Below are 11,938 nucleotides of genomic sequence, written 5' to 3'. Positions count from 1 at the left end.
CTTTCCTACATAAAGTTCTAGTATAAATTTTGGTTCTAAGCCTCAATCTGTGTCATAACACGATGTCTGTCTGAGTACTGAACTCCTGTCAGTACTACTAGTTTATCTGATAAGTGTGCTAGTTTCGTCTGTGCACTAATTGAACTGTTTCGAGTTGCATTTAACAATAATAAGTAGCATCTCATGTAATGTATTTGTGAGTCTTTTGAAAGTAAACATGGAATCATTCATATCATAAGCTCAACATGCACAACCATATATTATAAATTACTGTTCACATCGTATGAAATTACATGAAAAATGCCAGTTGTCACAAATCGGTCATTCGGTTAGTGAAGAACAAAGGTTGAACCATAAGACACGAGACGACGAGCTGTGATAGTCTAGTATTATCCAGTGTTTCATCAGTTCTGAACATATCTAAAGTTTTTTAACGCACTTAATTCCAATTCATGGTAATTTCATGAACCAAACGAGACTTAGTTTCAAGACTTTTTGAACTCGGGCTTTTCATGAATCACTTTCTTGTTAGCCTGCCCCGCATGTGTCTTTTTAGACCACCCCCGTTCTCTCTCCTTCTTCATGGACCACAAACCCTTTCTCTCTCTCTCATAGAATCGGCCTTCTAGTCACGATTAGTGGCAATGAACCATATTCTCTTCTAGGGACGAGATAAGTATTGTACCGGTAGCGAACGGTGAACCATTACCGTATTAAAAAGTACCTATACCAAAAATAAGTAAAAGTATTAAACGAATACCGTACCAATTAGACGATTATGTTGGCACGGTGTAGTGCAAAAATACCGAAACTGAAAACCCTTAAAATGAATGTTTGTACCAACGCCAATTTTATTCGGTCAATATCAGTTCAGTACCGTACAAATACTCCATAAAAACTACTCTTCTCTACTATCTTCCACTCCATGGACCACCAACCGTGTATGCTCTTACATGCCGGACCAAATATCAAATTTTGTGACTGACCAAATATTATATTTAGTGAATGTGACTATACAAGTATATTAATTACAGTGAAGTTAAATTTCGGAAGAACGGGTGGGTGTACCGTACATATGGGCAAAAGCATATTTATTTATTTATTATTATAAAATAATAAAATAATATATATTTCCGAATAATAATTAGAAGAGACAGGTATGCCACTCGCAGTTCTAGGGTTTCCAGAAGCGCCGTGTTTGGTCGTTTCTTCGCTTATCGGAATTCCTCTGGTAATTCACTTTCTTACTTTTCTCAATCATTTTCTCTTTTCACGTATTCATTCGATCTTTGCTTTTCACTTGATGCCTGATCTTCGTTTACTATTTTATATAACTGTCACTCGATCGATCTTACTCACTGTTTCAGATCCCTAATCTCTGTAACTGATGTTTGTATCTGCTAATCGTCGGTTACACTAGTTTTGATTCGATATAAATATCTCATTTTGTTGAATGATCAATGATTTATGTTATACGTTACATCTATCTGGTTGTATGTGAAATTGAATGTTTCATTTGACAGATGAATATCGGTTTAATTGTTTTCCTGACTTATAGTTATTAGAAATGTGTTGATTTTACTATTTCAGGTGTTGACTTTTTATCAGTTGTTGACTTCGTGATTGAACAGTGAGTGGTTGTTTCAAAACTTTGGCAATGGAAGTTACTCAAATTCTGTTGAATGCGCAATCGGTTGATGGATCGGTTCGTAAGCATGCTGAAGAAAGTTTAAAGCGGTTTCAGGAGGAGAATCTTGCTGGTTTTTTGTTATCTTTGTCTGGAGAGCTTTCTAGTGAGGAGAAGCCGGTTGACAGCCGTAAATTGGCCGGTTTGATTCTTAAAAATGCGTTGGATGCGAAAGAACAGCATAGGAAGTTTGAGCTTGTTCAAAGATGGTTATCCCTTGATGTGGGGGTTAAGGCGCAGATAAAAGCGTGTTTGTTGCAGACGCTAACTTCCCCTGTTTACGAGGCAAGATCGACTGCATCACAAGTGATAGCGAAAGTTGCTGGTATTGAGCTACCGCAGAAACAATGGCCGGAGCTTATCGGTTCGCTTTTGTCGAGTATTCACCAGGTTCCGGTTCATGTCAAGCAAGCTACTTTAGAAACACTTGGATATCTGTGTGAAGAAGTTTCTCCAGACGCTGTAGAACAAGATCATGTGAATAAGATACTTACAGCTGTAGTCCAAGGTATGAATCCGTCTGAGGGTAGTAACGATGTCAGGCTTGCTGCCACACGTGCGTTGTATAACGCACTTAGTTTTGCTCAGGCGAATTTTTCAAATGATATGGAGCGGGATTATATTATGAAAGTTGTTTGCGAGGCAACGTTATCACCGGAAGTGAAAATCAGGCAGGCGGCTTTTGAGTGTTTGGTGTCTATTTCCTCAAGTTACTATGAGAAAATAGCTCCATACATGCAGGATATCTTTAACATTACTGCAAAAGCGGTGAAAGAAGATGAAGAGCCGGTTGCTCTACAAGCTATCGAGTTTTGGAGCTCGATATGCGATGAAGAGATTGACATATTAGAAGACTACGGTGGTGAGTTCACTGGCGATTCTGATATTCCCTGCTTTTATTTTATAAAACAAGCTTTACCTGCACTCGTGCCGATGTTACTGGAGACGTTGTTGAAACAAGAAGAAGATCAAGATCAAGATGAAGGCGCGTGGAATCTTGCTATGGCTGGTGGTACGTGTCTTGGGTTGGTGGCTCGAACCGTCGGGGATGATATCGTTCCGCTTGTGATGCCTTTTATTGAAGAGAATATAACAAAACCTGATTGGAGGCAAAGAGAAGCGGCTACGTATGCATTTGGTTCAATCTTGGAGGGCCCGTCGCCGAACAAGTTAACACCACTTGTTAATGTTGCTCTCAATTTCATGCTTACGGCTTTAACCAACGACCCAAACAGCCATGTAAAGGACACAACTGCTTGGACCCTCGGAAGAATATTTGAGTTTCTTCATGGTTCAAATATGGAGACACCTATCGTCACACAGGCTAACTGCCAACAGATTATAACAGTTCTTCTCCAGACCATGCGGGATGCTCCAAATGTTGCTGAGAAAGCATGTGGGGCCCTGTATTTTCTTGCTCAAGGTTATGAGGATATCGGTCAAACTTCTCCTTTGACCCCCTACTTTCAAGAAATTCTTCAATCTCTGTTATCAGTTTCTCACAGGGAAGATGCTGGAGAGTCTAGATTAAGGACTGCTGCTTACGAGACGTTAAATGAAGTTGTGAGGTGTTCTACAGATGCAACGGCTTCCATGGTGTCGCAGCTTGTTCCCGTTATCATGATGGAACTCCATAAAACGTTAGAAGAACATAGCCTTTCGTCTGACGAAAGGCAAAAACAGAATGAATTACAAGGGCTTTTGTGTGGGTGCTTACAGGTGATTATTCAGAAGTTAGGATCATCAGATCAAACCAAGTATGCCCTAATGCAAAATGCAGATCAAATCATGAATCTTTTCCTTAGGGTTTTTGCTTCTCGAAGTGCAACCGTTCATGAAGAAGCAATGCTCGCCATTGGAGCTCTAGCATACGTAATGGGCCCAGATTTTGCAAAATATATGCCTGAGTTTTACAAGTATTTGGAAATGGGTCTTCAGAACTTTGAAGAGTACCAAGTGTGTGCTGTGACTGTAGGTGTGGTGGGCGACATATGTCGTGCCTTGGAGGAGAAGGTATTGCCATGGTGTGACGGGATCATGACTCAGCTTCTTAAAGATCTTTCCAGCAATCAGCTGCACCGATCTGTTAAACCACCAATTTTTTCATGTTTTGGTGATATTGCAATGGCGATAGGCGAGAACTTCGAGAAATACTTAATGTATGCTATGCCTATGCTCCAGAGTGCAGCAGAGTTATCCGCCCACACGTCAAGTGCCGATGATGAAATGATAGAGTACACCAATCTTTTGAGGAACGGCATATTGGAAGCGTATTCTGGGATCTTTCAGGGTTTTAAGAACTCTCCTAAAACTCAGTTGTTAATTCCTTATGCCCCACATATCGTTCAGTTTCTAGATCTGATCTATATGGAGAAAGACATGTGAGTAATTGCTTTTACTTGTGATCTTCACTTATTTTTATTTTGTGGGTCAAAACTACGGGTGTGAATTTCTGACATGACACGAACCTAACACAAAATTCGCGGGTTTGGGTTTAGTCTAAATGGGTTCGGGTCAGTTTCAGGTTGAACCTGTGAACTCGTTTAGCTAAACAAGTCGGGTTCGAGTCAACCCGGTCGGGTTGATATGTTTAACCCATTTATATTATATGATATTTTTTTTACAATATTTTTATGTCATAAATTAAAATGGGTGTGCATTTCATGCCATAATTATTACTTAAAAAGAGAAATTGACATAAGAATTTAAGATTTAAATGTGATCGTATAATATACATTTGTGTTTTTAAAGTAAATTTTAATATGTTAATTTGCAAATAAAAAAAAATTGGGTTGAATGGGTCGTGTTCAGGTCAACCCGCAATTATTCAGGTCGTGTTTGGGTTCATATGTATGACAAGATTTTCGGTTCGGGTCGGGTTGAACCGGCTAACCCACGAACACGAAACGGGGTACTTTCTGTATTTGGTTTCTTACTTGAAGTTTGTTCGGTTTTTAGGGATGAATTGGTGATGAAAACGGCTATTGGCGTGCTTGGAGATCTAGCTGATACTCTTGGAAGTAATGCCGGGTCGTTAATTCAGCAATCTCTTTCAAGCAAAGACTTTTTGAATGAATGTTTATCCTCGGAGGATCATTTGATTAAGGAAGCTGCTGAGTGGGCCAAACAGGCCATAAGTCGCGCTATTTCTATTTGAGCGTTCTGCTATTTGGTACATACTTTTCCCTCTTTTTGATTTTTAGTCCTCGCATGCATATATGGGTGAGTCGGGTTGGGGTATTTAGAGACAGCGTCTGATTTCAACTCATGACCCATTTCATCATGTTGTGTTTAGGTCAATTTTGAGTGTTGCATCGGTCCTAGTCAGCTGTCAAGTTCGGGACTCGGGTCTTTCTACTGTTTGTTATATACACAAGTCGGTTTGGGGCTTTTTACCACATCACTGGTATTGTTTCTTTATTCGATTATGTTTCTTTATTTCATATTTTCTGTCATTTTTGGATGGAGCAATTTTGAGTCACGCGTCACCCGGTGTGTCTTGTTACCACCAAAGTCATAGCGTCTTGCTAAAGAAGGGTTCAGCTACAGTGTTTTGAAGTCAAAAGGGTCATTGGTCAAAGGTGAAGTAAATATAGTGTTTTATCATTCATCATTTTCATCATGGTATGTGTGTCCCAGCTTGACATTGAAATAGGATTTGAAATCATCATCATTTCATTTTGTAAAACTTGCCTGTGGCTATTATTATTTATTTTTTTTTGGTTTCTAAACTGAAACTTCACCATCTTCCAATATAGATTTCTGTAAATGCAAGCGTTTTATTTATTGCTTTTCCTTCTTTTTATTTGTTTGTATGGTTGTCATAATATGTATCCCAACTCATTTTTGTGGCTGTTATTGTTATTTTTAACAGAAAAATCTTGGTTTCTACATAGTAAATAAGGAATTATTTGTTAACAACAAAAGATAGGCTTACCACAGATTGTACAAACTGAATCTGAATGATCATCTTTCTCAATTATCCTTCACTCACACCAGTTATTTTAATATTTTAAAAGAACAATTAGATAGACCAAACGCCATGTTATTATGTGAGATTCTCTTCCTGGGAGGGATTATAAAAAAATGCAGCCAAAAGTGTTGGCACATTCAGAGTCGTATTATACCACTTAAATTTTAATTTATAAAACAAGACTTAAGATGAAGTGCCTTAAACAAGTAATCATCCAAAAATAAGTAAACACACCAAATAATGATTAAGACAAGCCTTGGATTTTGCCATTAATTCTGTTACTCTAATGAAGCTTACATGTAAAGTTGATTATAATCACCATGTAATGTAAAATTGATTATACCCCGCGGGCGTTGTGCCGCGGACAACACGTGCGGACATCACGTTAAAGCGTACGCGGACGTCACACTAAATCGAGCCGAGTCGTTGCGTCTCTCAGCCTTTATTTAGCGCGGATTATAACAAATGCATTGTGTACACATATTAGTAAGAATAACTATTCGTGGCATAATATTCTACATATCTAGTAGCCGAAAAATGTGGTGCCAGTGATAGCAAACATGCCAAACGACAACTATTTTGTCAAACCTGGTGCCAATGTGGTACCGATTATAACAAATCCATTGTGTACACACGTTATTTTGTCAAACCTTTAAAATAACCTTCAAACCAATTGTCAAATGACCATAAATCTCACAAATTTAACCAAAACCCTTTGAATCTTTCAACTTCAATAATCGTACATGAACTCATTAAATCTAATTTAAAAATAAACAAAAAAAAAAATTAGCATACTTTTTGTACAATTATCATTAGAACCCCTTGCTCGAGCCACGATTGTCATACCGCAACCTAACCGTCTCCATTTTGCAAGTATTCGGTGCTTCACTACTTAACCCATATGGGTGCAAATATGTATTCACTCCTGGGCCGACTGTACTCATTGTTGGCCTAGTCTTGTGTGCCCAAAGCCATTTTTCTGAATTTGATCATGTCTTCGTTGTACTGGGTCGTGTCATAGTGTGAGCTCCCATTGTATAACGACTAGTGTACTGTCTTGATCCCATTATCAATATCAGACAATGATGCGGAGGCGAGCAGAGTGGCGGACACACACAGCTCACAGCTACACATGACAATGTCCTGCTCCTCTCATCTTGTATTTCTTCCATGACACTGGGCGTTGTGGCCAAGGTGGACTACTCGACTGCCGCCAGCCCCTTGGCTCTCCCCAGATGCGCGGAAACCCGACCTCCACCCGCCCGAAGGCACGATAGTGGAATAATAGGTAAAATCTTGCCTCTCATCCAAGTCGAACCGGCGCCACCCGTATTTGCTCTTCACTTGGATACCGCAGAAAATAATGAGGAGAGTTAGAATCAAACCCGAGTCACAAAGAACACCAATTCTTTCTCCAACCACTCCACTCATTGGCAATATTTATTGGGTAATTACAATTAAGTAGACATATTTTATTTAATTATAATTACATAATTATTTTCTAAAACATAAAGTTATATGTTGAATTTTATAATTCTTTGTTTTACATTTTATTTATTATTAATTACATATTTGGATCTAACAAATATTAGAGAAATAATAGATTATATATATTTTAGTTTGTTAATAATGCACTTCATTTTCTAATTTATAAACATTTAAAAATTAAAACCACATAATTCAATTTTTTTTTGAAAATCACTCAAAACTAAGAGTATAACCAACTAAGCTAAAACTTGTTGTTTATTTATAATGTTTAAATTGCATATATTGTGGCTCGGTAAAAATGATAATTTTAACTATAACTGATTTTATTTGTGATTTTGTGAATTGGTTAACAAATTGGTCAACGGTGATTTTAAATAACTAAAACTAGGTTATAACCCAAAAATTTTCCGGGTAGGAAAATTTAATTTACAACAAATAAAAGTATAAAAATAACACTTTTAACATCTAAAGTATCATCTTTCCATTTTCTCCACCAAAAATTTTTAATTCGGTTTCTTAAACTTTTTCTTGTTGTAAAGAGCCATAAAAACATACAAAAGCAAGATTGTATATTAATCATGTATATTTTTTAGTATAACGGATTATTTTTTTTAAAATTTGTATACACGTATAGACAATACCTCATTGTCACTCTACACTCTAAATCAAACTATTTTGACCCGACTCATACCTATTCCCAACCTTGCCCCACCCATATCAACTACAACAAAAAACATCAACAAAAAAAAAATACATGTTTGGATTCTTATATTATGATACAATGACACCTACATCAGCTACAATAAAAACAAAACCAACTAACACTAATATATAAACATGGAAAAAAGTAAACTACAAATTCAACCCAGATGGCTCAGTTCGTTAAAAAAAATAATCCGTGAAACATTAATATACATTACTCAATGGAAAATACATGAAAATCTGCTGGTGGAGGTAAGATAGTTGGTGGCTATATAAGTTAAAGATCTAAATTCTATATAATCCCTTCCATCTATAATATGAAGTGTATAAATCAAATAATGTATTCAACACGTGAACACCTATGCAACCATCAACTAATTAAATGAGCAATTGAGCAACTTCGAAGGTCATTAACCAGTAAAAACCCACAATGACATTGAAATTATAGTTTTCAATCATTTTTTTTCTTATGTAGACATTTAATTTAAAATCTATCTAAGATTGTGATTCGCTCGGTTCTCGATCATAATTTGCAGAAGAACAAACAATATCAACATTCAAAAACAAAACAGATTCAATTAATCCAACAAATCATTTTGCATTAATCACCCGTGACTTCAATTTCCAATCGATTAAGCTCGAGTTTCAACGAATCCAAAACCGTGAAACAACTTTATAAGATTGTCCGTGTCTAAACTTGGCCTCACCGTAGACCCCCTTACAACTTGTAGTACCCAAACCCCTACCTCCTCCACATCAAAGAATAGATCCATTCATAAACATTATAATCGGACAAACTTAAATAATCATCAACAACACAAAAATACATATAAATGATCAAAAAATATTGCGATTAAAGATTTAAAATACATAACAATCAAATCTTGATTATATACCTGCAGAAGAAGTGGAATGATCTACTTATTTAATGGAATTGCATTATATAATACTTAAGTAACCAGGTATACATGAGATTTATTCTTCGGTATAAAAAATTTGTCCAGATCCATCTCAAACTTGCTTTTGACCTGAAAAAAGGTAAAAAAATAAATTAAAAATGTAAAGTAATCCACTAAATTCATAAAACTATAATTAACTAAGTGAACAAAAACCTTTAAAGTTATATTTTCATTAACAACAATATTTGATTTCCCCTTCGGATCATCCTAAGAAACATAAAACATTAACCTTTGAAAATGAAAAAATAAAGGTAAAACAATTCAGTTAATTACAAACTCCTATAATTTAGTAAATGAACGCAAACCTTTGAACTTTGATTTTCATCATAAAAGAACACTTGCTTTCCCTTTCGGTTCAGTTTTTTTTATCCCAATCATCTTTGAACTACATATAAGGGAAAAAAATGTTTAACAATCTAATACGAATAGTAATTAAATTTAACAAAATAAGAAAAAAAACAGTGACAAAAAAAATAATAATTAGAAAACAAATAAACATACCAAAAATAATGGGTCATCTTCCTCAATAAGATTTAAAAATGAAGGAAAGTTGTTACTCTGATGCATATCTGGAAATGAAATATGAAGGCTTTTTAAAAATTAAAACGTTAAACTATTTATAGAAACAAACTTATAATATCGGGAGAAACTTCTAAAACAAATAATTAAAAATGAACGGTTTCAAAAAAAAAAAATTAAAACTTATTTATTTTTAGAAACACAATCAATATTCCGTAAAAACATATCACACACTAAAAATTTACATAATCTATAATGGATTCAAAATTAACACAATATAAAATTAATTAGTTAATCATGAAAAAAGAAAAACAGAAATAAAAAACCAAAACAAAAGAATCATTAATACATACAATACAAAATTTATTAGTAAAAAAAACAAAGATTTTCAAATTTCAAAAAATATCATAGTTAGATTTGCCAAAAAAAAAAAAAACAAAATAACTTAAAAATTATAGAGATTAGCATAACGATGAAAACTATCATTATACTGGATCAAAAAACACAAAAAAAAAAAAAAAACGATAAAATTAAACTTACCTCTTGTGTTCGAAGAAGATTCAGACTCCTGCAATTGCATAAGTCATCATCAATAAGTTCAAGACATTGACCATATGGAACTTTTCCTCCCCACAATAAGCTTGCAAAATCATACGGTATTTCCTATGAATCGATACAAAAAACATATAAGCTTAAATAACTTATTGTCTGTTGATAAAATGAAAACCAAATAAACATACCAAAAATATAGGATCATAGTCATCAATCAACTTTAAAAACGATTGGAGCGTTGTTTTTAGGATCTATAACTGCAAAGGAATAAAGGAATTTTTTAAAAAAATATGACGGTAACTTATTTATAGAAACAATTTCTAATTACAGAAACCGAGTTATAATTGAGAATAGAAAAATCAACCTTTAAAACAGTAATGTATTTATGGAAACAAAAACATCTTTAGAAAGAAAATAAAGGTATCTTTAAACCTAAATAGAAAAACTCATAATTGACAAAACTAACAATATGAACTTCAAAAGATAATGACATAAAGTTTCAAAATTATGCCTAAACAGAAAATTTAATAAGAAATAAGAAAGAGTATACATATCAAAATACAAACAATACCAACAACATTTAACTAACCTGTTTTGGTAGACGAACATTCCGAGTCCGAATTTCAAAAAAGATTGAGGATTCACCATGGGAAAATACAAACAATAAATCATTCAGAACATATATTACTAATTTAAAAAAATAGTGACATAAAATTTAATAAGAAATAAGAAAGACTATACATAAAAAAACAAACAATACCAACAACATTTAACTAACCTGTTTTGGTAGACGAACATTCCGAGTACGAATTTCACAAAAGATTGACGGTTAACCATGGGAAAATACAAACCATAAATCATTCAGAACATATATTACTAATTTAAAAAAAATTACGGAACATAAAGGATAAAATTAAATATTACAAACTTAAAAAAGATAAAAAAAAACTATAAAATTTAACTAACCTCTTTTGTTTGAGGAATTATCGGAGTCCGATTTTTATATAGGATCATAGTCATCAATCAACTTTAAAAACATTTGGAGCGTTGTTTTAGGATCCATAACTGCAAAGGAATAAAGGAATTTTTTTTAAAAAATATAACGGTAACTTATTTATATAAACAATGTCTAATTACAGAAACCGAGTTATAATTGAGAATAGAAAAATTAACCTTAAAAACAGTAATGTGTTTATGGAAACAAAAACATCTTTAGAATGAAATTAAAGGTATCTTTAAACCTATATAGAAAAACTCATAATTGACAAAATTAACAATATGAACTTCAAAAGATAATGACATAAAGTTTCAAAATTATGCCTAAACAGAAAATTTAATAAGAATAAGAAAGAGTATACATATCAAAAAACAAACAATACCAACAGCATTTAACTACCCTGTTTTGGTAGACGAACATTCCGAGTCCGAATTTCAAAAACAGTAAATAAATTTTTAACAAAACATCATTTCATATGAATCATGATGAAAAACAAACAATCTAATATTGTTTACATATCTTGACTATATGTCTAATGATCTACAAAAAAATAAGAATAACAACAAACATTAGCAACTGCCAAAACAATTTTCAACATCAAAAACATAACTTTTCTTGAATAAATTGAAGATCGAACAACATAAAGAAACAATATTTAACCTTAATCATGTAGTTTTACCTTAGATCTTTTTATAGATTATTGATTAAATACACCTATAACATGTTCGATCTACATATAAAAAAAAAGAAAATTCATCAAAAATTGACATTAAATATTTACAATAAATAAATATCTACTATAGATTACATACCTGCAAATTATGTGGACATATCATTTACAATAAATAAATATCTACTAACATTTACAATAATAAATATCAAAAACCTAAAATACAGACATACTGTCACAACCCCAAAATCCACATGCGGAGTATCACCGCCTGGAGGCGTGACTGACCAGGATCAAGCCACCAATCATATTGAACAATGTAAGTAGTAAATGTAATTCAACCAAACAATATGAAACATGTTCAAAACAAAAGTATAGTTCAATGTTTAGC

At 33.7% G+C, this 11,938-nt stretch overlaps 1 protein-coding gene across 3 annotated transcripts; it reads left to right on the top strand.

Annotated features, from left to right (window-relative positions):
- Positions 1–1,026: 1,026 nt before the first annotated feature.
- On the top strand, positions 1,027–5,478 carry LOC110870058 (importin subunit beta-1). Of its 3 annotated transcripts, none has more exons than XM_022119258.2 (4): positions 1,027–1,231; positions 1,632–4,068; positions 4,646–4,859; positions 4,983–5,478. In XM_022119258.2, exons 2-3 carry the CDS (start codon positions 1,658–1,660, stop codon positions 4,842–4,844), a joined length of 2,610 nt encoding a protein of 869 aa, XP_021974950.2. In that variant the 5' UTR covers positions 1,027–1,231; positions 1,632–1,657; the 3' UTR covers positions 4,845–4,859; positions 4,983–5,478. The 3 variants fall into 3 exon arrangements, with proteins under 3 accessions (XP_021974950.2, XP_035832592.1, XP_035832591.1); XM_035976699.1 differs by having other exon boundaries at positions 1,119–1,231; positions 1,609–4,068; XM_035976698.1 differs by having other exon boundaries at positions 1,131–1,231; positions 1,591–4,068.
- The last annotated feature ends 6,460 nt before the right edge of the window (positions 5,479–11,938 follow it).

This window comes from Helianthus annuus, chromosome 8 (assembly GCF_002127325.2).
Source record: "Helianthus annuus cultivar XRQ/B chromosome 8, HanXRQr2.0-SUNRISE, whole genome shotgun sequence".
Lineage (NCBI taxonomy): Eukaryota > Viridiplantae > Streptophyta > Magnoliopsida > Asterales > Asteraceae > Helianthus > Helianthus annuus.
This window is presented reverse-complemented; position numbering and strand designations above follow the sequence as displayed.